The sequence below is a fragment of the Salvelinus sp. IW2-2015 genome, linkage group LG5 (assembly GCF_002910315.2).
Source record: "Salvelinus sp. IW2-2015 linkage group LG5, ASM291031v2, whole genome shotgun sequence".
NCBI classification, from domain to species: Eukaryota; Metazoa; Chordata; class Actinopteri; order Salmoniformes; family Salmonidae; genus Salvelinus; species Salvelinus sp. IW2-2015.
Window position 1 is genome coordinate 14,575,135 of NC_036844.1, and position 27,909 is coordinate 14,603,043.

At 43.0% G+C, this 27,909-nt stretch overlaps 1 protein-coding gene across 2 annotated transcripts; it reads left to right on the forward strand.

The window, feature by feature from the left end:
• Positions 1–1,514: 1,514 nt before the first annotated feature.
• On the forward strand, positions 1,515–15,151 carry man1b1a (mannosidase, alpha, class 1B, member 1a). 2 transcript variants are annotated; one of them, XM_023987551.3, is made up of 14 exons: positions 1,515–2,021; positions 2,960–3,103; positions 4,961–5,069; positions 5,232–5,467; positions 5,658–5,824; positions 5,973–6,094; positions 6,241–6,432; positions 6,579–6,727; positions 7,786–7,974; positions 8,294–8,484; positions 8,688–8,808; positions 8,986–9,180; positions 9,709–9,840; positions 10,638–15,151. In XM_023987551.3, exons 2-14 carry the CDS (start codon positions 3,002–3,004, stop codon positions 10,845–10,847), a joined length of 2,115 nt encoding a protein of 704 aa, XP_023843319.1. In that variant the 5' UTR covers positions 1,515–2,021; positions 2,960–3,001; the 3' UTR covers positions 10,848–15,151. The 2 variants fall into 2 exon arrangements, with proteins under 2 accessions (XP_023843319.1, XP_023843320.1); XM_023987552.3 differs by having other exon boundaries at positions 1,523–1,619.
• Positions 15,152–27,909: the final 12,758 nt, after the last annotated feature.

The window sequence follows — 27,909 nt, forward strand, 5'->3', positions numbered from 1 at the left end:
AAATTAGGTTACTTACATTGTGTCTGTCAATGCCCCTGGGATAATGTACATTTGCTGCAGCATTATCACAACTCAGCGACACAAAGATATGGATTAACTGAGCTGGTCTTGGGACATACATATTTCGCTTAGATATGCTCAATCTAAATAGTGTACCAAATGATTCAACTCAGTTTCTCCTTCAAGTACCATCTGGCYATCCGCCTTGTGTGTCTGGGAAACGTGGGAAAGGGCTGTTGTTGCCATAGCAACGTACTCTGCACTTGCTCTGTGCAGAGGCCAACTGCAAGTTGAAACCGGTGAGATAGACTCCTAAATTGATAGTTCCTTTTTTTAGGCGATTTTACAGCTATCTACTTCACATGCAGATACTGACTTTGCTATTAATGTGTGTAGATTGCTTGCTAACTAGCAAGCCTAGAGAGAGAACATTGCATTGTGGATTTTGTAGTCGACTTGAGCTGCAACAGATTTCCACAACAATTTTCACATGTTGCCACCAACCTTGTTATAACGAGAAATTACAAAACACATTGTTTTCACCAGTGGAGGCTTCTCAGAGGTGGACGGGGAGGACCATCCTCCTCAGTAAATGTCATTTTATTTTTATAGTGAAACATTGTGCTAGCTACGTGTGTGGAAAACATTTAAATCACAAGTAAGACATTGTAACTCCATTCACTACTTGTAGCTGTATAGTCCGTTTGGTTGTGTTGTTGGTCTTGGCTAGCTTAATGTTCCGGTCGGGTAACTACAGTAGCTAGCACTCACTCACTCAATTTCAATTTAAGGGGCTTTATTGGCATGGGAAACATATGTTTACATTGCCAAAGCAAGTGAAATAGATAATAAACAAAAGTGAAATAAACAATAAAAAAATTACAGAAAAAGTTCCAAAATAGTAAAGACATTTCAAATGTCATAATATGTCTATATACAGTGTTGTAATAATGTGCAAATACTTCAAGTACAAAAGGGAAAATAAATAAACATAAATATAGGTTCTATTTTCAATGGTGATTGTTCTTCACTGGTTGACCTTTTCTTGTGGCAACAGGTCACAAATCTTGCTGCTGTGATTGCACACTGTGGTATTTCACCCAATAGATATGGGAGTTTATCACTCACTAACTCACTCAAGTGTCTGCTAACACCTTCATGAAAACAAGCATGAGGGAAGCCCTAAAATATTAAGTTTTTCTGAGTAGTGAGCGGGCATTGTTGAAAAGTAATCTTTAGACATATTGTACTTTTCTTAAATGTAGTTTTGTAATTGACTAAAACAAGAAGACAACAACAAAATTGAGTTTGAAAAGGTCACGTTTTTACTGTGAGCCAATGGGGTAATAACCACAGGGTTATTTTCCCCACAGGCGGGCAATAACCCTGTGGTTATTTTCCCCACGGGCGGGCAGGGCCGCGATGTCTCGCAGCCAATGATGACGCGGCCTCGAGTCATGTGACCCACACTGAACTGTCCGGGGTTGGGGGAGTTTCCAAAATAACAATCTCCGACAACCGGGGCACCGGACCATGCAAAACGAATACGCCCATTGGTGAGCTGTCACTTTTTGAGGATGCAAGCTGCAATCAGCTAAACTCAATTTTCACCAGTGGAGGTTAGTAAAATTTACCAGATTGGGCACCCGAACCTAGATAAACGTTGGTCTTTACAAAACCGTCCACTGTTTGGAGGCGAAAAAAAGTAAGATAGCAAACTAGAGGCAGCTATGGAAAGGCTAGCTATCGTAAGCTAACAATATATAGTAGCTAGCTTGCCATGTTGTTGTTACTTGGGAAATTAAAGCGATTCTCTCTTCACTTGCGAGAAATGCGGATCAATTGTCAACAGTACAAGTCAACACTATGATAGCTAGCTTTCCAATGTTGTAGGTTATAGGATAGGTAGCTAGCGAGAGCTAGCTCGTCATGACTCGCTCTTCCTAACGCGCCCGGAGAGAATACAGTCAGTGTGACAACAACGGAGGCTAATGTTCCCTACCTGGGTACAACGGGAAAAGGTAAGCGTATGGGGGACTTTTGAGTGACATAGCTAGCCAGAGAACTAAAAGGTTCCTACTTTTGTCTGTGACATAGCTGTAGCTAGTTAGTGACAAATTGTCAGCCAACTAGCTAGGTATGATTCATAACTCCTAGTTAACTATATGTATAGTTTTTTAACTCCAAAGACAAGACAGATTGTAAAAAGCCTTGTCTTTTGGAGTTATGAATCATAGCTAACTAGCTAGTTAGCCAGCCAACTAGCTAGAATGTAATTTTATTTATTTTGGTGAACAGACATATACAACAAAATGTACAATGTGGACCCAGAGGATATCACTTGAAAGTATTAATTAAAACGCTTGTTTACAAAGTGGTCCTCGATGGTAAAAACAATAACACATATAATGGTTAAAAGGCAGGACAAAATTACAAACAACCATAAATACATACATTTATGTTGACATCCTAAAAAGTGGCACTATTCACTGCACTTTCCCCAACCTTAAAAATCAACCATATTCATTTAACAATTAAACGATCTCTTCATTGCACATCATACCTATCATTAAAATAAATACACCTGGCCAGCGGGGGCGGGCACAAAGGGCAGGGGAGTGGTTTCTCTTACGTAGACAACCTTGTCCAAATTAAAACCTTTGCCTGCTTTTTTAAAGCTATTTCTACTTTTTCTGATCTCCAGGCAGAGGCTATTCCACAGACAACTAGTTCAGATGCTATCTAGCTGGCCTTGATGCCTTAATTACTACTCTTAGTTCAAGTAATGTTAGCTAGCTAGCTGACAATAAAAAGCCAACTTGTGGACATTGAAACAAACTAAATGAAATAATGAGTCAAATGGACCCTTAACATAAAGGAAGAGTTGAGACACTCCTGTTATTTTTCCTCTACAGGTCAATTAATCCTAAACTATTCCCTTCTCTTCCCCATCCCACAGTCCAGTGTCTTTGACATATGACGGTACCACTCAGCTGGAGAGATGTACCCCCCATCTAGAAAGGACTTCATCGCGCTGACCCTCAGTGACCAACACAGCCGCAGCTACAACAACGGAAAGCACCGCCGCCAGTCCTGCTGGAGGGTGAGTATTATTTATTTCAAGCCCTTGTCCTGCAGCCACTTTCTCACAACAGTACTGTGAACTGGGGCCATATGTATCAAGCAACTCTGAGTAGGAGGGCTTATCTAGGATCAGCTCCCCCCTGTCCATTTAATCTTATTCAGTGTGATCTAAAAGGCTAAACTGTACCTAAATCAGCACTCCTACTCGGAGAAGCCTTATACATACCAGGCTTTCTCCCACTCTTTTCTCAATACGGTTCTGTCATGCCAAAATCAGCATGTCCTTGTGTTTGCTGTCCTTCTTTCAAACTGGTTTCATGTTTCACTCTCAAAGGAAACCCCCCTGACAAAAGGTAGTGTAGCCTACCTCCTCCAGTCAAGCATTGCGATGCTTCCAGATAGTTCCTTTCTTGTTGATTGAAAGATAACTGATTGAGAGGTCAACGTGGACTAGAGCTGTTGTAAAATGTTTATTAAACAGAAGCAAACGGAATGAAACGAGAAGGGACCTACCTGAATTTATCCAATAGAAACTTTTGTTTTGCTAAGTTTGCTTACATTTGGTTCTTAAATGGCAAACTGTTTCTGTAATGAATACGCCCCTGGTTTTCAGGTGCTTAACAGAACCAGCAGAGATGTGCTTTTTAAACCTGCCATTAGTTTGTGTTGTATATGCTGGTGCAATATGCAAAAATAATAGCAATCATGAATGTAAGGAGTATGGCTTCTAGTCGTTTTCATTGGTATCGGGCAGACTAGGCTATGTCTTCTTGTGTAGTGTCTTACTTAGATGGATTCCAGTGACAGTCTCTTCTGAGACAGTGATGCATTGTTTTCCATCATGGCTCACAGATAATTGCTCAGATAGGTATTTGTGGCTCAACACAAGTGTTGATTAGGCTAAGTTGCCAGCCTACAGTACTTGCGTGTAGCCTGTTGTGCCTCTAGCTATTTTTTGTTCTCTCCCATGAGAGAGCATCCCTCTGTCCTCACTGCTTGCTCGCACATATCAGTCTGTGTAAGCTAGTGGAAAAACAACCATCTAGAGATGTTGGAGTTGTACCGGGAAAGTAACACAATAGCTTACACAGTGTTTGTCAAAAGCTTTTATCCCTCATAAATGGTGATTTGGTATGGGGAAATGAGCTACGGTCCTACTGTCATTTGAATTGACCCTTCGCTAAGCCCTGCCCCCTTGGCTACTGTTGCAAGCTCAGGCAACATTTTCTCAGGAAACACTGGCGAAATCCCCTTTTTAATACAATTGTTTTTCCACTAGCTTACACAATGAAATTAAGCACAGACTACCCCTTGCTAATCAGGAATCTCTTGGGTATGTTGTGGTGGACTGTCATTACAATTGCTTCAAGGGAAGCTGGTAAAATTATGTTTGTAGTGTAGCGAGCCACTGGAGGGCTCTTGGAGCTAATAAGTGCTCTCAAATCGTTTGCTGTTGTCGACAGCAGATTAGTTATATTCATGATATAGACAAGTTCTATTAAGTGGCTAGCTAGRATTAGCAACATTTGGTGGTCAACGAGACTGAAAGCTAGCTAACAGACAATGTAACAGAAGTATAATTTAGGATTTAAAAAAAATACGCCAACACGCTCTGCAATTCAGGAATCACAGTGGCAAGTACCCCTGGTATACTTTTAAATTATTTAGCCATTTAAACAATAAAAAATTTCCCCCACTGGCTTGCGTCATGCGTTTCTAACGTGAGCTTGTCCGAGGTGTCAGACTCGTCGACAGTTGCTATCCACATTGGAGCGCTGCAATTGGTTGCCCAAAATTCCGGGGCCAGGCTTAGCGAAGGATCAATTGATAGATGTTAAATTGCTTTTGAGTGCTTATTTTCCTCTCTCCTCTGTAGAAGTGGAAGCAGCTGTCTCGGCTGCAGCGCAGTCTCATCCTCTTCCTGCTGGCTCTGCTGCTGATATGTGGACTGCTGTCCTACCCAAGCTTCTCAGAGCAATGGAGAGGTAGGCCTCTTGCCCACTCTCACTCGCTGTTAGTCTTTTGTATGTGTATGCTGCTATTGATGTGTGTGTGTGTGTGTGTGTGTGTGTGTGTGTGTGTGTGTGTGTGTGCGCTCAGNGTGTGTGTGTGTGTGTGTGTGTGTGTGTGTGTGTGTGTGCGCTCAGGCATGTCGGACAGGGCGGTAAGGGAGGACTGGGATGAAGACTGGGAAAGGGGCCTGAAACCCGTCCCTCCAGGGGTAAACCCTGTGGCTGGCCCAGCTGGAGGTCCGGTTGTGGGCCTGGCTGGTGTAGCGGTCGGCCCAGAGTTGGGTCTAGCTGTGGGTCCAGGACTCATACCAGAGGTCGTTCCAGAACCCCGGAGGCCAAAGGTCCCCTCTATACTCAAACCTCCAGCCAAGGTCAGGACCAGTCTGGCTATTGGACTATACTTAACTACTTTGATAGGTTTTATGAAACATAAAACTAAACAACCATTCAAGTGATTCTGGGTCCAAGAACAGACAGTGAAGCAACTGTTTTGGCTGTCCTTCAGTGCCTTTGTCAGAACTTGCTGTAATGTATTCTAATTAACTCTGTTTACCTATGTAGAAGAGACCATTCCCCAACAAGAGAGGACCTCCAAGCCTGCAGAAGGAGCGGAATGTATCAGATTCACTGGTAAAACCAGCTGAGAAAGTGCCAGTGGAGAAAGTGCCAGTGGAGAAAGTGCCAGTGGAGAAAGCTGAAGAGGAGGAGGGAGAGAAGCCTCTTGTCAGGTAAAAACCTATTGTAAAAACCTATTGTCAACCGGAATTCAACTCCTTTTCAACTCCCAATCAGGATCATTCTGCGGTAATACTGTTATTACTATTTATTTACAGCTCCATGTCCTTTATATGTGTTATATGTGTTTCATACATGTAGCTGGCGAGGAGCCATGATCGAGGCAGACGAGGCTACAGAACCCCCACCCTCTGCCCATGAGAAGGATGCCGCTGTGCCTCCTGTGCCAGTCAACCCTGAGGACACAGCCCCACTGGCACCAGGTAAGTCTCTGCCACACGCACCATCTCACACCCTCAACCATACCGCACACCCTCACCCACTCCAGAGCTTGACCAGTTGTGGTGTCTTTGGCTTCCGAAACACATGTTTGTGTGTGTGCTTGAGAGAATGTGCTTACTGTGTGTAGTTTCAGTGAAGCCTGTGGACAGGCTGGAGATGGTGCGAGAGGCCTTTAGGCATGCGTGGAAGGGCTATAAGGAGTTTGCCTGGGGTCATGATGAGCTCAAGCCTGTGTCTAAGTCCTACGGGGAGTGGTTTGGCCTGGGCCTGACTCTCATTGATGCTCTGGACACAATGTGGATCCTGGGACTGAAAGAAGGTAGCTAGGCCTCCTGACACCAAAACAGACACACCCCGCTCTCTCTTTACTAATTGCTTCTCTCTATTTGCTGCTGTGAAACAGAACCCAAGGCTGAATTTCTCTCTGTCTCCCTGTCTCTCGCTTGCTTGCGTGCTCGCTCACAGAGTTTGAGGAGGCGAGGAAGTGGGTGGAGACTGAGTTGTCATTCTCTAAGAATGTGGACGTGAACCTGTTTGAGAGCACCATCCGGATCCTGGGAGGCCTGCTAAGCACCTACCACCTGACTGGCGACGAGATGTTCCTGGAGAAGGCTGTGAGTGACATGGGAAGGAAGGCTAGGACAGATTGGGAGACTAGAATATGGTCTCAAACTTTTTCTCTACCTCCATCTCTCCTTTCACCCTTTCAATCCCACTATTCACTGATCCTTGGGGCTTCTGGCTGACACATACCCTGAGTGTACAAAACATTAGGAACACTGACCAGGTGAAAGCTCTGATCTCTTATTGATGTAACTTGTTAGATCCACTTCAGTCAGTGTAGATGAAGGGGAGGGGACAGGTAAAAAAAAAAAATTAAGCCTTGAGACATGGATTGTGTATGTGCGCCATTGAGGGTGAATGGGCAAGACAAAAGATTGAATTGACTTTATACGGGGTATGGTAGTAGGTGCCAGGCGCACCAGTTTGAGTGTGTCAAGAACTGCAACGCAACGCTGGCTCAACTGTCTCCCGTGTGTATCAAGAATGGTCCACCACCCAAAGGACATCCAGCCAACTTGACACAACTATGGGAAGCATTGGAGTCAACATGGGCCAGCACCTCTGTGGAACGCTTTCAACACCTTTAGAGTCCATGCCCTGACGAATTGAGACTGTTCTGAGGGCAAAAGGGGGTACAACTCAATATTAGGAAGATGTTTTGTATACTCAGTATACATCAGAGCAGGAAAAATGCTATTTTCTTCCCACATGGGAATACCACGAGCAAACTGTTTTTAATTTAAACCGGTCATAAAAGCTCTATGCAAAGTTGTTTACTAACTGGTGATGCGCAAGTTAGATAAATATGAGATCAACCTTTTTTTTTTATCACCCACCTAAATTCAAACATGCACATTCTCAACCAATGTTCAAATTCTTCTTTCTAAATAAATCACTGAAAACCTCAAATTGTATCTACAAACTTAGTACTTTTCATTGCCTAAGGTTATGATAAATTAATGGAAAGTATTTTGATTCGGAGCCAATTTTGGAAAAAAATCTGAAGAATTAATGAGTCAGACAGGTGCTTAATTCAATTAGCTAATTTACTAATGAGTGCTAATGAGGATTGATAGCTATGTTCTCATCTTTCCTTCCGCTCTTGTAGAAAGATATTGGCTTGAGGTTGATGCCTGCTTTCAAAACCCCCTCCAAGATCCCCTTCTCTGATGTGAACATTGGGAAGGGCACGGCCCACCCCCCTCGCTGGACGTCCGACAGCACCCTGGCCGAGGTCACCAGTGTCCAGCTGGAGTTCAGAGAGCTCAGCCGCCTCACCCAGGACCCGCAGTACCAGGTGAGGCCAGAGAGGCGGGCTCTATGTATCGTGTCATGTYTAGACTATATTTTTTTATTTATTACAAATTAATATTTTTTTTTCAGACAGTGATCTCTGTTATCTGTCGACAGATGACTCTCATTGAAAAGCCATTGTCTCAATATGTAATTTTCAGACACAAAATCTCTGTCCGGACATATAGGTTGAAATTTGAGGAGTTTAACTTGTTATTGCATAGGTTTGCATTTGAGAAGGTGTTCCGTTGCAAAACGTTTTTCTACAGTCTGCTCTAATGAATATGACCCAAGTCTTTATCAACCTGCCTGTGCATTCCTAGGAGGTGGTGAATGAGGTGATGAGGCTGGTCCATAAGCTGCCAGGGAAGCATGACGGCCTGGTGCCCATGTTCATCAACACCAACAGCGGCCAGTTCACTCACAAAGGAGTCTATACCCTGGGGGCCCGGGCTGACAGCTACTATGAGTACCTGCTTAAACAGTGGATCCAGGGAGGCAAGACGGAACCAGAGTAAGCACCTTCCTATTAATTTAGCCTTTAAGATAATAATGACTAAGATGGCATGGACACGGAGGACCTGATCCTAGATCAGCACACCTACTCGAGAGGCTTTATGAATACAGGCCCAGTTCACATATGATTAGATTAGAGTGCTTTGAGGAGACTGCCAGATTACAGATAAACGAATAGAGATTGATGGGTGTGTTGTTCAGTCTGTTGGAGGACTACCTGGAGGCAATAGAGGGGGTCAAGAAGCACCTGCTGAGAACCAGTGGCCCCAGAAAGCTGACCTTCGTAGGGGAGCTCAACCACAATCGCTTCAACCCCAAGATGGTGAGAGACTACGCAGAACATCCATACCAATACACACTGTATGTACTACTTTACATGTTTACAATAAATACTCTCTCTCCCCTCTCACTCTCTCGCTCGCTCTCCCCCCTCTCGCCCTGTCTCTCTCTGCCCCCGTCCCTCTCTCTCTCTCAATCTGCCTCTCTGTCTCTCTCTCAGGACCACCTGGTGTGTTTCCTGCCTGGCACGCTTGCGCTGGGTGCCCACAATGGGCTGCCAGAGGATCACATGGAGCTGGCSCTGCAGCTGATGGAGACGTGCCACCAGATGTACYTCCAGATGGAGACGGGCCTGAGCCCTGAGATCGCCCACTTCAACCTGCAGCCCTACGACGGGCGAGACGTCGACGTCAAGGTGGGTTCTACAGGAAGAATATTGAGAGCATCCCAGATGGCACGCTGCTCTTTATTTAGTGCACAACGTAGGGAATAGGGTGCAACTTAGGACACTGTGTGTGAGATATAGATGTATTTGGCTCCTACTGTCTTATTTCTCTGTCTTGCACTAATCCTTCTCTAGAGATGTTTAATGGCGGAGTAACAGGAGTCAAGTGTGGCTCTATAGTGTAATAAAGCTGGAAACGGCTCTGATCTTTGTTTTCTCCTCACTGCTGGAACTAACCCTCTAAACTTGCTTTCCAAATGCGTCTCATCAGTTCTTAAGATCGTTTGAAAATTCCATTTGATTTAGGTTGGAACTGCTACAGCATACAAACATCTCCAATCAAAGCGTACAAAGATGTGTTCGCCTTCACTTTACCGTCAATGTGTATGMGTGCGCCTCAAATGGCACCCTATTCCCTAAAAGTAGTGCGCTATATAGGGGATGGGGTGCAATTTGGGATGCACCCCAATGTGAGTTTGCACGTCTTTTCTCCCCAAGCCTGCAGACAGACACAACCTCCTGAGACCAGAGACCGTGGAGAGTCTGTTCTACTTGTACAGGTTCACTAAGGACGCCAAATACAGAGACTGGGGCTGGGACATTCTAGAGAGCTTCAACAAATATACCAGGGTGAGTCCCAACGTCTTACTGTACGCCAGACAGCACAGCGACTCCACCTTCACTGATCTGTTACGTCTGATAACTTGCCAAACATTCATTGGATAGATCAACAGTTGTTTGGCAACCATGTTACTGCGCTGACTTTGTCTAATTAACCCACTAACAGTCAGAATTAATCTTAACAAAAACTATAACCCTGTGGTACGTTTTCTTCCTGGGCAAGTCTTGAAACATTATGAATGCATTATGAAACAAGCTAAATTCTGCGAACAGTCCCGCCATTCCGTGGAGTATGACTTCCATCAGCCAGCTGGATACCTTGCTCCAAGTTAAAACATTGATGTCTGTAAGGTGTGTGTGTGTGCTAACTACAACAAGTTTGATCACCTGATTGACTGGTGGTGTATGGGTTCTGCCAGCCGGTGCATCTGCCAGTTGTTTCATAGCGCGTCAATGCCAGAACGCCGTCATAAAAATAAAATAAAAACAGGTCCTATTTTCATGCAGCTGCAGAGGAATCTTTATTATTATAAAAAATAAAAAGTTCCATAATTTGCATGACAGATAGCTCATGGCAACACGGTTGCATTAGAAAGAAGCCATCTGTAGGAAGAAAACTGGGTGAGTACTTGAATTTCTCAATTAACATAATCATCTTGAGCTGTTATACCAAGCTGCCTTCTCAAGGGATCCAGCTTGATTCGCTGTGGTGGTGGTGCACAGTCAAAGACAGTTTTGTAAATGGGGTTTCGTTTGGGTTTCCTGTGTTACTCGCTGCTTCCCCTCATGCTCGTCTTCCTATCCAGGTGCCAAGTGGAGGCTACACTTCCATCAGTAACGTGCGCGACCCCGTGAACCCGGGTCCGAGGGACAAGATGGAGAGCTTCTTCCTGGGGGAGACGCTCAAGTACTTCTACCTGCTGTTTTCAGACGACCTGGAGCTGCTCAGCCTGGACAAGTACGTGTTCAACACAGAGGCCCACCCACTACCCATCTGGCAATTGCCCCCTGTCTGAGACAGGAAGTGATGTCATAGAGAAGTAGCCTACCACGAGATCCCAGGGTTTGAACTTCCTAGCTGTTGCCTTCTCAAGGGATCCATCTTGACTCACTGTGCACAGTAGAAAACAATGGGTCAATGGGTTTTCTATTGGAAAGGTTTTCCTTGGAAGGGGGGGGCATAGAGCTGGTCTCTTGTACAAAGCTTTTGTAGTTTGGAGTAGACACACTTGAGAATCTTGATGGCTTGCTGTTCAGTTGAAAAGAAACAAGAAGCGGGAAGGTCTCCAGAATCAGCTCAACAGAAACTAGACTGAGACTCCCCCAGGTGCCAGTTTGATTCTTTTCTGACACTAAAAGTAGTATAATCCTCTCCCCTCCCCGACCGGCTGACGAAGGATATGTAATAAGGTGGAAGTACCAGGAGATGATTACGCTTTCCCATTGATTTGTCCTATACATTTATGTTAGAGCATTGTTTACCCTGAAGGGAGTACTGAATACATGGGTTGCATTGTTGAGAGCCTTTAATGGTAGGTGAAACACTCCTACCCCATAGGTCTTTCAGGAGTTCCTCTCCTTGATAGCCATTACCACAGAAATAGAATGAGTAGAATGGGCGTCGCCATTTACGTCAGTTAATCCATAATGGGTGGACTGGCGGCCATTTTGTGTGTTCATTCTATTTCTATGGGCCTTACACCACTAGTTACTACTGTCGATGTGGAGGACCAGTTGAAGTAGCCTATAGTACCGTGACTGTGAAGCTCCTGTGATGAAAAAATGCTTTGCACTTTCATCTCTAAAATGTAAGGATTTGTCTTTTTGTATATTTAAGTGGTGTGGGAGTAGATTTGAGTAGTGATGCATGCAGGTGATTCTGCGTGTTTTAGCTGAATAGATAAAAACCAACACTGATGGCCTATGAATGAAATGCCATTAATCATTGTTGCACATGGGACCACAGCCTACAATGACAGTTCTTTTTTTTAATGTATTTATGGTGAATGTGTCTTTTTTTTCAATCTTTTTTTAAAAAATMGATTAGTTTTTTTGTTTTTCATGATGACTTCATGATGACAACAAGTCTAACCCTCCTGTTTCATGGGATTGTATGAAGGGTAATGTAATCGAGGTAATGAAGTAATGGCACGTTTGTATACTTTTTAAATGTGATTTCGCCAATGCAGACATAAGTTGTGTAAATAACTCAATATTGCTGTGTTATGAGAATTTCATGCATATTTCATTTGGGACCATGTGTCTGTGTATTCGTCTCATCGTGAGGGAGTTAAGGTTTATGCAATCGACTTGTAGGCAAGTCTCTCATGACTGAACTGCGACATTTTGGGTTCTGGTTTCCTAGATTAATCGACTTGCCACAGCCTAATTAGAGTGCTGCCACTAAGAATTCTCATGTTTGGGTTCTGGGTAGAATATATTCTTGTTGCTTGAATTAAATCTGTTACAAAGCCAGACTCATTATCAGTCAGAATTAATACCAGAATGAATGAATATAGACTAGTAAGAGTCTGAGAATGGTTCTTGTTTTCTTGAAGTGTTGGTGATATTACGCTGATGGCTAGTTAAGCATACCTACAGAGCGCTCAATCATGAATGGTTGTTTCTCCCAATGTTATGTTGTGCCTGCTGAAGATGTCCAGGGTAGACACTGAGTGTACAGAACATTAGGAACGCCTTCCTAATAAAGTCGTGCCCCCTTTTGCCCTCAGAACATCCTCAGTTCGTTGGGGAATGGACTCTACAAGGTGTCGAAAGCGTTCCACAGGGATGCTGGCCCATGTTGACTCCAATATTCCCCACAGTTTGGTGGTGGACCATTCTTGATGCACATGGGAAACTGAGTGTGAAAAACCCAGCAGCGTTTCATTTACACACTCAAACTGGTGCGCCTGGCACCTACTACCATACTCTGTTCAGAGGCACTTAAATATMTTGTCTTGCCAATTCACCCGCTGAATGCCACACATYCACAATACATGTCTCAATTGTCTCTTGTAATCATTTTTTAAAAACTGTCTCCTCCCCTTCATCTACTCACATTGAATTMGATTTAACAAGTGACATCAATAAGGGATCATAGCTTTCACCTGGTCAGTCTGTTTTGGAAAGAGCAGATGTCCCTAATGTTTTGTACACGGTGTATATAGTTCATGGTTATGTCTTGTAGAGCATTTTGGCAAGGGAGGTGTCTTATAGCTCACTATTTGGGAGGTTTCAAGTAAAATTATTGCGTAACAAGTGTAAATATTTTATGGGAATTCTTTTTAAATGGTCTCCTGAATGTTGTGATTGTATTCCCCTTTTGACGTGTTAAAGGCCCAGTGCAGTCAAAAATGTGATTTCAGTGTTTTTATATATATTTCCACATTTATGAGGTTCAAATAATATTGTGAAAATGAGAATGCCCTTTTAGTGTAAGAGCTGCTTGAAGTTGGCCTGYAATTKCAGCCTGTTTTGGTGGGTTGGAGCATTGGCCTGTCCATGGGGTAAATTAGTTAGGCTAATAAGATAGTTTCAAGCCTTTGCCAATATCAGACCCCTCCCAGACTGTCCTAGTGAAATTCTATTTTTCTCTTTGCTAAAAAAAAACGGACTAGTTTAATTGAAAACAATAACATTAAGGTACTTAATTGTTACCCAGAAATGATTTGATATTGAGAACTGCTGCATTGAACCTTTTTAAGCAATGGTGTTGCTTATATTTAATTGTGCTTCTCCCAGTATGAAATATAGACCTCTCCAGAGAGGTGGAGGAGGGGTGCATCCCAAATGGCACCCTATTCCCTATATACCAGAGCCCTGGTCAAAAGTAGTTCATTATATAGGGAATTGGGTACCATTTGAGACAGTTTGTCCTAAAGTCACACACTTTGGCTGACATCAATTGTTTCATTTCATAGCCCTTGTATTGTGCTTTAAGCGTTTTAACTATAATTCTTCTAGTTGATCAACTGCTTTAAAAAAAATACATAGGTTGTGCTTTGCTAAATTATCATAACTCATTACAGTAGGCTATATTTCATAGGTAGATTTCTGTAARCAAATCCTGACCTATACCATCAGGATTTGAGTAAGCAGAATTGGCACTGCACCAGTGCTTGGCGGAACCCTCCTCCACACGGTCTGTCATCCACAGCACAGCTTACCTTCCCTACCACCTTTGTGGTGTGTTGGAAGTTATTTTAACGTTGTGCCTTCCAAGCTTATAGCAACTAGTGAGTGGCAGCTTCTTCACTCCCAGAGATTGTGTGCTGTTCCTGAAATTGCTTCTCAGCTTTGGCCCCAGTCAGACCTTTAAACTCGATCAAATATTCATGATAGCCATTGGTGCTTAGTTGGTGTGAGTTTTTTAAAGGAGACTAAAGACATGAGAAAAGGAATGTAGTCATTTGTCACCATGGCGAACACTTCAATACACAATTCGGAGTTTCAGAGAGGTCATTTTATATTTAACACATCATGATTTTTAATATTTGAAACTATTACATGGCCATAATGAAAACGTCCGAAGATTGAATTAAAATCTCCCGGTACTTTTCAGGTTGGAAATTAAATATCTACATGGAGAGAAATGAGAGGGAGGATAAAAAATCTAAATAGGGGTGCTTTTTTGTTGTTTCTCCAACGTGACCTTTACAGTGTGTGGTAAAATGGAAATGTTTTTTTTTGCATATCTGTTATTAGGGTTAAGCGCCTGCTCAAGGGCAGCGACAGATTTGTTTTCCATAGTCGTCTCGGGGATTTGAACTAGCAACCTTTTCGGTTACTGACTCAACGCTCTAACTGGTAGGCTACCTGCCGCCCATTAAGAAATTTAGAAACTCACTGAAATTACTTGTTTTAAAAGGCCCTACAAAATATAAAATGTCCACTCAATACTGATTTATAGATTGCTACATGGGAGAGCAACGTTATCAATCTGTTGGTGGAGATTGCAAATATGACCCTTGCGTCATAGACCAAAGACATGATTAATAGTGTTTTGTGTTCTCACAATCAATTCATTGAACTGTTTAAGGAGTAGCGTCCATTAGAGAAGGGTCAAATCTTCCCCAAAGACTACTGAGCCCGGCAATTTCTTCATGAAGATAGTGGTCACAGGGATTGCCTTGCCGTTGAACTGCTACCTATTAAGCTTGACTTTGGAGAATCCTTTCAACTCTCTAAGATTGTCACCCCACAGACTGTAATATTTTCCACGCTGCTTTTGTCCAGCCGCAGCTTCTCTCAAACCCTGTCCGTACAACAATAACCTGTTTTTCTGTCATTTGGATCGACAATAAAGATTTTAAACTAAGCCGTTGATCTTGTTTTCCTTTTCGTGAATAGATTTGTACCCTCCAGTACATGAAGTCTCATTGGTTGATTATTGTATGGCATTAACGAGTTGAGAATTTCTCTCCTTGCTAATGTAAATCTATGTAAATTCCTGCCTGTTGGTACTTTTAACTGTGGATGGACCGAGCCAAAGGTAAAATACTTCATTATGTAGAGTATAGATAATTTGATTGTAGTTAATGACTCCATAGTTCATACCTTTTCTCTTCTGGCTTGTCACAGGGCACTTATGATTTATTTCACAGAGCTACAGTATCATGCAGAGTACATTATTAGTCATGTATTGAAACTGTGATCTGGGGGTTTATTTATAAGTGTCTCTAGTGTGGCATTTATGATTCATAGTCTCACCTTTTTTAACTTTTCCTTGTATTTTCTTTACCCACTGTTCCTGTTAAAGCCAATAATAGTTATGTACTAAGTTGTAACACCAGGAGGCAGCAAAAACAGGATGTATGTGTACCTGTGGTGCATTATTTTGAAGCTTGAAATGTTGCTAGAAGCATGAAACTTTGTTTTTATAACCAAAGCGTCACAGTGATGCATACAGCATAGTAATTAAGCCAACTCTTCTTTAACCACGAGGGAACTTTTAACTAGCTTTATGTATAAGGCTTGCCGCGTGTCAGGCTCAAAGACTGGTTGATCTCGTGTGTGGGTGTGCACATGTGTTCTCATTTTGATTGACACTCAATTAGTTCTGATCAGAAATCTGGTCTCCTCAGGTCACTGTGTGATTGGCGTGTGACAAATAACGATTATGAGTATTTGGGTTTGGGACACTGCTGTCATCTGTCAGTTGTGCTTTTTCCTTCAGTCAAGTGTCAGTCAGCAAATTGGCATGGGGCTCATTTGTATCAGACAAGGTAAGACAAATGCCACCTTACTCCCTATATAGTGCACTACTTTTGACCAGGGCCCATAGTGCACTATGGAATAGGGTGCCATTTGGGACAAAGACCCTGACTACTTTGTTTCTCATTGGAGAAGAACATGGGTAGGAGTCCTCTATACTCTACCAGACCACTACTGCACATTCCACGCCAAACATGTATGAATATAACCTTTCGTAAATTACTACAATTCCAGGCTGGGTAGTTTGTGACTGTCTCATAGAGCCCTTTGCTTGTGATGTGAATCAGAACTCTGTTATCCTCTCTGTTATTCCCCGGGGGCGAGATCATCTTCGGAATCATTTTACAATGACAGCATACACAGCCTTTGTACTTTGTTGTACACACATCTGATAGTGGCCTGAGTGGAAGAAGAGAGGAAGGACATGTTGGGTGAAACGGAGAGCTTTGAGTGTGTGTGTGTGTGTGTGTCTTCTGAGAGGTGTCTGGGCACTCAGCTGTCTGCCTGTAAGTGCAGAGTTATGTTGTGTCCTGAGCAGGCTGTCTGTAGATATGACGCCACGTGGCACATCTCTGTCCCCATCTCTCTGTCTACAACAGAGGCTAACCCGACATTGCTCTTGACAGTCGAGTGTGACAGGTCCCAGCCCTGCCTTCTCTCTCTACCATATAAACGCATGTAGTGCTTCCCAGTCTGCTGACATGTACTGTTCTCCTATGATGGCCTACAGTAACTGTTGAACATGTTAGCCCTTTGTTTACCTCTTTAAACCTTTCCAATTCAAAGCTATCACTTTGGCCTGTAAATGTGCCATTTTCAATCTGTGCACGTTTGATATAATCCATGTGAGATGTCAAGTTTTTATCTGATGTTGTATTTCGATTGCATCAGAGCAAAGAAGCAGCGATTATCATGAAGCGTTAAGGCTTTGCCTCTCCTGTGTCACTGCTGTTGCTGCTGCTCTGCCCCTCCCCCCCCATCCAGGGTCCTCGTCTGTCTCAGCACTTCTCCATCTGCCAGGACAGAAACAGCCTGCCTGGAGAATAACCCTGGTTGGATCTAATTACAACTCTTATCAGTTCCTGATGGGATGGGCTTTGCTGTCACATCAGCAGCGCAGGGCAGACTGTGAAAGAGACTTTTGGAGAACATACAGCACCATACTGTGTAACTTTAATGGCCCTCATTTCCCTCATACTGTTCAGTTTTCGGACTCGTATTTGTCTTATTATTAGCAGGAAAGATGATATCTGAGTGCCAAGGATTATGGGTACCAGGCCCAGGGGGAAGCGCCAGGGGGCTTGCTGCTGTATGTCTTGCTGTGTGTGTCTCTCGGTGATACTCTAGCAGGCCTAGGCTTCTGGAAGCTTCTAATTGTCGCCTGGAGAGGAATTTGAGAGTTTTCACAAGCTGTCTGTGAGCTCCTTGCCAAGAAATTAGGCTCTGAAAGATCTATGAGGACACCCACAGAAATTAGTTCACCTCCAAGCATATCCAGCTCCTTTTCCACATAACCACTGAAAAAGTCGAAAACTTACTCTGGCTCAAGGTAGTGGTCTGAGTTTCAAAGTGCAAGTATAGTTCCCGACATTGTGGGAACTGTAGTAAAGAGGTACCACATAAAGTGTGCTGTTTGTTAAGGATATTTAACAGCTCCTGGACATTGAGAAGCTGAGTGTTTCTGTCCTGGCAGATGGAGAAGTGCTGAGACAGACAAGGCCCTGAGTCATTGATATCCCGTAAGATCAGTCATAGAAATAGATTTCTCTATGATAGAAGTGCTGTACTTCCCAAAAGTGAAAGTCCTGAAACTATCCTCCTCCTCCTCCTGTATGGGGTGATCCATGGGCGGTGCAGACTGGCAGAAAATGAAAATGGGCTGGTGAGATCAGTTAAATTAATTTGAGTTAAATACATCTGAGCTGAGACCTTGGCTCCAGCACCATTGCCCAGACTTGGTTATCTATCATGGAAATGTCAGGTGCAGCGCCAGGCTTCCTCAGATGAGAAATGAACAGAGAGGAGGTAGGAAGAAAGGAAAAAGATGAATTTGCTTCGGGTACTCTGTATCCTGTCCAGAGTTGACACCAAAAACAAAGACAACCCGGCAGTCATGGTCGTATTCATTAGTACACACCGTAGCAACCATTTTGCAAAGGAAAACATTTTTCAATGTTTCTTATTGTAGGTTCAGGTAGTCCCTGACGTTTTCTTCCATTTGGTTTCCATTTGGTGACTACTGGCCAGTCTTGCTGACAGATTGACAATCTGCACTGTATATAGCCATGTTGTTTTTTACTCCCTCTACTGTATATAACCATGTTGTTTTTTACGCCCCTATACTGATATATAGTCATGCTGTTTTTTTACGCCCTATACTGTATAATAGTCATGCTGTTTTTTTACGCGCTATACTGTATATAGCCATATGGTTGTTTTATCTCCCTCTCATGTATATACCATGTTGTTTTTTCACGCTACTAGTACTAGTCATATAACATCGTCGCTGATGACAGTGTTTTTTACGCCCTATACTGTATTTAATACTGTGTTATATTAGCATCAACTTCCCTATACTGTATATAGCCATGTTTGTTTTTTACGCCCTAATTACTGTATTAATAAACCATGTTGATTTTTTACTCCCCTGTACTACTGACTAATATATAGCCATGTTGTTTTTTACCCCTTAATACACTAGTTTTTATAAGACCATGTGTTAGATTTGTTTATGCTCGGTAAATCTCTTACTGTATATACATGTGTTTTTATTCTCCCGATACTGTATATAGCCATGTTGTTTTTTACCCGATACTGTATTTATAGCCATGTTGTTTTTACTCCCGATATATGTATATAGCCATGTTGTTTTTACACGCCGCCTATAACTGTACTATGATGTTGTTTTTTACTCCCGATACTGTATATAGCCATGTTGTTTTTTACTCCCGATACTATGTATATAGCCATGTTGTGTTTTTACTCCCGATACTGTATATACCATGTTGTATAAGCTTTTTACTCCCGATACTGTATATAGCCATGTTGTTTTTTATCCCAGTCCACTGACTCTGACTATATAACCATGTTGTTTTTACTCCCTTTCCTATAACTGTCCTATTAGCGATGTTGTTTTTTAGCCCGGCGCCTATACCGGGCTCCGGGGAGCAAGCGGAAATGAAGGAAAACTCGCCTCCCTGCGGACCTGGCATCCTTCACTCCCTCCTCTCTACATTCTCCTCTTCTGTCTCTGCTGCTAAAGCCACTTTCTAACACTCTAAATTCCAAGCACTGCCTCTAACCTAGGAAGCTCTTTGCCACCTTCTCCTCCCTCCTGAATCCTCCTCCCCCTCCCCCCCTCCTCCCTCTCTGCGGATGACCATTTTGAAAAGAAGGTCGGACACGACATCCGATCTCGTTTGCTAGTCAAACGACACCGCTGGTTCTGCTCACACTGGCCTACCCTGTGCTTTGACCTTTCTTCCCCTCTCTCCAGATGAATTCGCGTCTGCGTTGTGACGCCGGCCGCCAACAACCTGCCCGCTTGACCCTATCCCCTCCTCTCTTTCTCCAGACCATCTCCGGAACCTTCTCCCTTACCTCACCTCGCTCATCAACTCATCCTTGACCGCTGGCTACGTCCCTTCCGTCTTCAAGAGAGCGAGAGTTGCACCCCTTCTGAAAAAACCTACACTCGTCCCTCCGATGTCAACAACTACAGACCAGTATCCCTTCTTTCTTTTCTCTCCAAAAACTCTTGAACGTGCCGTCCTTGGCCAGCTCTCCTGCTATCTCTCAGAATGACCTTCTTGATCCAAATCAGTCAGGTTTCAAGACTAGTCATTCAACTGAGACTGCTCTTCTCTGTGTCACGGAGGCGCTCCGCACTGCTAAAGCTAACTCTCTCTCCTCTGCTCTCATCCTTCTAGACCTATCGGCTGCCTTTGATACTGTGAACCATCAGATCCTCCTCTCCACCCTCTCCGAGTTGGGCATCTCCGGCGCGGCCCACGCTTGGATTGCGTCCTACCTGACAGGTCGCCCTACCAGGTGGCGTGGCGAGAATCTGTCTCCGCACCACGTGCTCTCACCACTGGTGTCCCCCAGGGCTCTGTTCTAGGCCCTCTCCTATTCTCGCTATACACCAAGTCACTTGGCTCTGTCATATCCTCACATGGTCTCTCCTATCATTGCTATGCAGACGACACACAATTAATCTTCTCCTTTCCCCCTTCTGATAACCAGGTGGCGAATCGCATCTCTGCTGTCTGGCAGACATATCAGTGTGGATGACGGATCACACACCTCAAGCTGAACCTCGGCAAGACGGAGCTGCTCTTCCTCCCGGGGAAGGACTGCCCGTTCCATGATCTCGCCATCACGGTTGACAACTCCATTGTGTCCTCCTCCCAGAGTGCTAAGAACCTTGGCGTGATCCTGGACAACACCCTGTCGTTCTCATCTAACATCAAGGCGGTGACCCGTTCCTGTAGGTTCATGCTCTACAACATTCGCAGAGTACGACCCTGCCTCACACAGGAAGTGGCGCAGGTCCTTATCCAGGCACTTGTCATCTCCCGTCTGGATTACTGCAACTCGCTGTTGGCTGGCTCCCTGCCTGTGCCATTAAACCCCTACAACTCATCCAGAACGCCGCAGCCCGTCTGGTGTTCAACCTTCCCAAGTTCTCTCACGTCACCCCGCTCCTCCGCTCTCTCCACTGGCTTCCAGTTGAAGCTCGCATCCGCTACAAGACCATGGTGCTTGGCTACGGAGCTGTGAGGGGAACGGCACCTCCGTACCTTCAGGCTCTGATCAGGCCCTACACCCAAACAAGGGCACTGCGTTCATCCACCTCTGGCCTGCTCGCCTCCCTACCTCTGAGGAAGTACAGTTTCCGCTCAGCCAGTCAAAAACTGTTCGCGTGCTCTGGCACCCCAATGGTGGAACAAACTCCCTCACGACGCCAGGTCAGCGGAGTCAATCACCACCTTCCGGAGACACCTGAAACCCCACCTCTTAAGGAATACCTAGGATAGGATATAGTAATCCTTCTAACCCCCCTTAAAAGAGTTAGATGCACTATTGTAAAGTGGTTGTTCCACTGGATATCATAAGGTGAATGCACCAATTTGTAAGTCGCTCTGGATAAGAGCGTCTGCTAAATGACTTAATGTAAATATACCATGTTGTTTTTTACGCCCTATACTGTATATAGTCATGCTGTTTTTTACTCCTATACTGTATAATAGCCATGTTGTTTTTTACGCCCATTACTGTCTATAGCCATGTTGTTTTTTACGCCCTATACTGTATATAGTCATGCTGTTTTTTACTCCCTTATACTGTATATAGCCATGTTGTTTTTTACGCCCTATACTGTTATAGTCATGCGTTTTTACTCCCTATACTGTATATAGCACTGTTGTTTTTACTCCCTCATACTGTATATAGCCATGTTGTTTTTATCGCCATCATAGATACTATGATTAATATGCATGTTGTTTTTTACGCCCATATCGTATATAGCCATGTTGTTTTTTACGCCCCTATACTGTATATAGCCATGTTGTGTTTTTACGCCCTATACTGTATATAGCCATGCTTGTTTTTTACGCCCTACTGTATAGCCATGTTGTTTTTTACGCCTCTACTGTATATAGCACTGTTGTTTTTTACTCCCTTACTGATATAGCCATGTTGTTTTTTACTCCCTATACTGTATATAGTCATGCTGTTTTTTTTACGCCGTGATACTGTCTTATATAGTCATGCTGTTTTTTACGCCCTATACTGTATATAGTCATGCTGTTTTTTACGTCCTATACTGTTATATAGTCATGTTTTTTACGCCCTATACTGTATATAGCCATGTTTTTTTATGCCCTATACTGTATATAGTCATGCTGTTTTTTAAGCCCTATACTGTATGTAGCCATGTTGTTTATTACGCCTATATACTGTATATAGTCTGCTGTTTTTTAAGCCCTATACTGTATATAGCCAACATCTAGCCAGGAAGCATAGGAACTGAGAAGTGGTCTGTGGTCACCACCTGACAGAACCACTCCTTTATTGGGGGTGTCTTGCTAATTGCCTATAATTTCCACCTTTTGTCTATTCCATTTGCCCAACAGCATGTGAAATTTTGTCAATCATTGTTGCTTCCTAAGTGGACAGTTTGATTTCACAGAAGTGTGATTGACTTGGATTACATGTGTTTGTTTAAGTGTTTCCTTTATCTTTGAGCAGGGTATATAGTCATGCTGTTTTTACACCCTATACTGTATGTAGACATGCTGTTTTTTTCGCCCTATGATCTGTCAGTATAGCCATGGTTTGCTTTTTTCGCACACTCGATACTGTAAACTTATATAGTCATCGCTGTTTTTTTACGCCCGTGATACTGGTTTGCCATGTTGATTTTTTAACGCCACTATACTTGTCTATAGTCAGTTGTTTTTTACGCCCGATACTGTATATAGCCATGTTGTTTTTTACGCCCTATACTGTATATAGCCATGTTGTTTTTTACGCCCTATACTGTCTATAGCCATGCTATTTTTACTCATTATTTTTATTAATTATTCACTGACACTATTTCAATTAACTGTTTTATCTAATCTTTGACTCTGCATTGTTAGTCTACACCTGTTGTCTGCAAAGCATGTGACAAATAACATTTGATTTGATTTAATCCCTGGAGATTGGCAGTGCTTTCTGTCTGACAAGAAAGCTAAACAGGGGATTGAATCATGAGTCACACCTATGCCAATGGGCTTGACAGGCAGCCTATCCCTGTGGACCTGCAGTCTGCTGCTAAAAAGCTAATGACAACACACCGGTCCACCACCGCCACTCTACACACCACAGTCTGGCGAGTTGCGTCACACACCTACGTATACCTTCTCCTGAGTGACGTACAGCTTTGTGGTGATTGAAGTCCGAACCTTTGTCAGACAAATTAGGCAAAAACAAGGCAAAATACGCTGAATACATTGAAGTGACTCACTGTATACAAGACAGATTGATACTGGGTAAACAATGGAATATTTGCCAAAGGACTTGTTTTTGTTATTGCTCATATCACTCCACTAATGTGATGAATGCAGTTTCCTAATGAGTTTTACCGGACTGTTAGTGTTTCTTCAGAAAAAGCAGATCCATTCATGTAAATTATGCATTGGAGATGTCATGTTCTATAATTGTCTTCTTCGTCATTAAGGAGTTGAACACACAAATTCCCTTAGTACATCTTCATGTATTACATTTCTGTTGTCTCTGGTCCCATTCTCATAGGGAAAAGTGTCAGACCAAGATGGACTTTAGCAATATTAAATGTTCGTCAGTGGAGCTACCATAAACTAAGCTAATCAGCTGGAAAATTGGTCACTTTGTGTAGTGGACACTGTGGAATTACCTTTTTTATCACACTGATGTGTTTAGAGAAATGAAATGGATAAAAGTAGAAACCAGAAATATGCACCACAGTCTTCTGCACAGATACCTAGTATTTACCCGTTATTGTTATGCTGTGAGCGTGATCGAGCAAACCCGGCTGTTACATTTTATTTCTGGCTACTGTACTTGCGTTGTGTATGTGTTAAGTGTACATGGTTAAGTACTGTATATGTACTTAAAATGTTGACAATTTGGGGACATACAGAGTCTGTGTGTCTCAAGGCTTTTGCTTCTGCTGCCTCATTGAACCCCTCCACTGTAAAAAATGTAATAAAAATTATTAAAAGTAAATGTATTAAGTAAATGGTTCAACAGTATTTTTTTTAACTCAAATTGTAGATCAAAGTGTTACCTGAATGTACTAAACTCAGTAAAAAAAATAAACGTCCCTTTTTCAAGCTAATTCGTAAAAATCCAAATAACTTCACAGATCTTCATTGTAAAGAGTTTAAACACTGTTTACCATGCTTGTTCAATGAACCATATACAATTAATGAACATGCACCTGTGGAACAGTCGTTAAGACACCAACAGCTTACAGTCGGTAGGCAATTAAGGTCACAGTTATGAAAACTTAGGACACTAAAGAGGCCTTTCTACTGACTCTGACAAACACCAAAAGAAAGATGCCCAGGGTCTCTGCTCATCTGCGTGAACATGCTGATCGTCCTCGCAGTGGCAGACCACGTGTAACAACACCTGCACAGGATCGGTACATCCAAACATCACAACTGGGGGACAGGTACAGGATGGCAACAACAACTGCCCGAGTTACACCAGGAACACACAATCCCTCCATCAGTGCTCAGACTATCCGCAATAGGCTGAGAGAGACTGTACTTGGGCTTGTAGGCCTGTTGTAAGGCAGGTCCTCACCAGACATCACCGGCAACAACGTCGCCTATGGGCACAAACCCACCGTCGCTGAACCAGACAGGACAGGCAAAATGTGCTCTTCACTGATGAGTCGCGGTTTTGTCTTACCAGGGGTGATGGTCGGATTCGTGTTTATCGTCGAAGGAATGAGCGTTACACCGAGGCCTGTACTCTGGAGCGGGATCGATTTGGAGGTCGAACGTCAGTCATGGTCTGGGGCGGTGTGTCACAGTATCATCGGACTGAGCTTGTTGTCATTACAGGCAATCTCAACGCTGTGCGTTACAGGGAAGACATCCTCCTCCCTCATGTGGTACCCTTCCTGCAGGCTCATCCTGACATGACCCTCCAGCATGACAATTCCACCAGCCATACTGCTCGTTCTGTGTGTGATTTCCTGCAAGACAGTGTTCTGCCATGGCCAGCGAAGAGCCCGGATCTCAATCCCATTGAGCACGTCTGGGACCTGTTGGATCGGAGGGTGGGGGCTAGGGCCATTCCCCCCAGAAATGTCCGCGAACTTGCAGGTGTCTTGGTGGAAGAGTGGGGTAACATCTCACAGCAAGAATTGGCAAATCTGGTGCAGTCCATGAGGAGGAGATGCACTGCAGTACTTAATGCAGCTGGTGGCCACACCAGATACTGACTGTTACTTTTGATTTTGACCCCCCTTGGTTCAGGGACACAAATATTGACACATGTTAATTAAATAAGTTTGCTGAAAATAAACGCAGTTGACAGTGAGAGGACGTTTCTTTTTTTGCTGAATTTATTTTTAGTTGGCCTAAACTTAGCTCCAACTTGAGAAAGATTCTGTCAATTTAAAATGATGTGTTGCTCAACTTGTCTCAAATTGTAATTCAAACAGAAATGGTTATTTCTTCACTAAAAAAGGCTCTGGAACTAGTTAGACACACACGGTGCTTTTGATATACAATGTTTTCAACTTACATATTTGACACACGTTGACATACATGGTTACGTGCATATTCATTTATACAGTAATTATTATTCAACATGTCATCATCTGGGATTTGAAATCACAATCTCTTGGTTCACGACAACCATGTCTGTGTGCATATCTGGTTTCACCTGTATTGCTACACTTTGTACTTCTCAGCTTTGTTGAAAGTGCACTCAAGTAAAACAATTGTATTTATCATAGTGATTAAGAATTAACATTAATAATGAGTAATATGCCCCAACAACATTACACAACTATACAGAAAACCCTGAAATTGCATAAATAAGTCAAACAAATCAATGATGAGAGAACAGTCTGATTAATAGATAATTGACACAGACATGGTGGCGTAGCAGGAAGTTCAGAAGGTCGTGAACCAAGTGGTTGTGAGTTCAAATCCCAGATGATGACTTGTTGAAGAAAAATGACTGTATAAATGAACATGCACAATGTCAACATGTGTCAAATATGTTGATAACAAAAGCACCGTGTGTGTCTAACTCGTTCCAAAGCCGTTTTCTTTGAAAATGCCCAAATAATGTCTCGTTAAATTAACATATGATACAAGTTGAGCAAATACATGATTTTAAGTTGACAGAATTTTTGCCTAAGCTTTCTCATGTCGGAGCTAAGCTGTGGAACCAGTTACATAATAATAATTAATTGAAACAACTAGATTTTTTTTTACAGTGTATAGTAATATAATAGAGCTTGTTAGAAAACACCAATTGATTGTTTGAGAGGATTGTGTCTCTCCCTGTAGTCCGAGGCTGAAGCAATCAGTTCAGTCCAAGTTGTTTTCTCATTTGTCAATAAAAATGTGTTGGAAGTCTTAGAAGGCAGTTATTCGTTCCTGTATCAGTCGTCTCACATAGGCCTAACCTAGAAAATATAATGATGGGATACAAAATAATCAGGACCTGTATTTGTATGATAGGCACTGAATTGTCTTTTTTCAAAAGTTCCGCAGCCGAGGGTGTGTAATTTATACTAAAACTAGCAGGGTAGCAAACTACCATAACAGCCTTGGTCGGTTTTCATCTTCGTGCTGCATTTAGAGGAATGAGAGCGGAGAGCTGAAGTAAATGATTCCTACAATTCAATGGTGTAGCGAGCATTACCTGATAAGTGCTTGGCTTTAACAGGGATACAAATCAAATAAGACAACGAATGGACATGGGGAGGGATGGAGCCATATATATCTCTATGTATGACTCTAGGGAGAGATCACTTTGGATGGCACGCAATGCAAATTCACTTCCTGCTGTTGTGAAATGAACCAAAATAAATGCATGTGTGAAATACAGGATAAGAATAGCTGTTAATCCCCAAGGAACTCTTTCTTCCAGTTCAAGAGCCTTTCTAGCCATTTAATGCACCAAGCTCTCAGCCAAATGGCTTACCAAAGTTACTAGCATCCGACTAGCCTACCTCTGGGATATCATACTACTCTGTGTATCAGAAGATTTGTTATGAACTGTTATGGGAGGGGGATAACTAGTCGGTTGCACAACTGAGTACATTCAACTGAAATGTGTCTTCTGCATTTAACCCAACCCCAGTCAGAGAGGTGCAGGGGGCTGCCTTCATCGACGTCATCGGCGCCCAGGGAGCCATTGTTGTTGGGGGTTAACTGCCTTGCTCAGACTGGCAGATTTTTCCACCTTGCTGGCTCAGGGATTCAAACCAGCTACCTTTCGGTTACTTAACCGCTAGGCTACCTGCCACCTGTTATTAACTGTTATTGACCCATATACGCACGTCTACATCATCAATTTCTATAATGAAAAACTGTACAACAAATTGCCCTGTCTACTATAGAAATTGGAAGGTAATGGAACTAGGAGTGGCAATAGCACACTGTTATGATAATATAGATTTTTTTTGTTTTTAGATTGGCTGATGTTGCTTAATGGAGTCCATTCCAGTCGTATGGAGGGCATAAACAGTTTCCATTTGCACAAAACTGATGACTGGGGATAGGACTGAGTCATATTCAACTAAGCCTATTACATAAAGCACTTAAGTCTCTTTCTCAGTACAAAGTTATTCAAATAATCAGGAACAGTTCTGTCTGCTATTTATATAATTTTTCATTCTCTCTATGTCATTCACAACTGCTGATAGCTAAAACCCCTTGACACACACACACAGACACGCACACACGCACACACGCAAACACGCACACACGCACACACACTGTCCACGGTGCTGAATGTTATCTCATTTTCTGCAGCTCTCTCTCTCGCACACACACATACACACGCACACACACACTGAAGTCCATTCAGATGGCTCTGTCAGAAGGTTCTTGATTTTGCACCACACTGTTGGTGGTGGCTTACAGTGGCCTCAATTATACTTTAATTGTCTGCCACTATGAACTATAGGATTAATATTTGTCTGTCCTTGCAATCGCAATGCGGAGCTTCTGCAGAAAACATTGAAAATCAAGCTGATAGCCAAAGCCATTAGCTTGGCCAGTTCTGTGAGGGAAGAGACTTGTTAATTGCCTCTCTCTCTCTCATCTTTGCTTATTGTAGTGGAATTGTTCTTGTTTG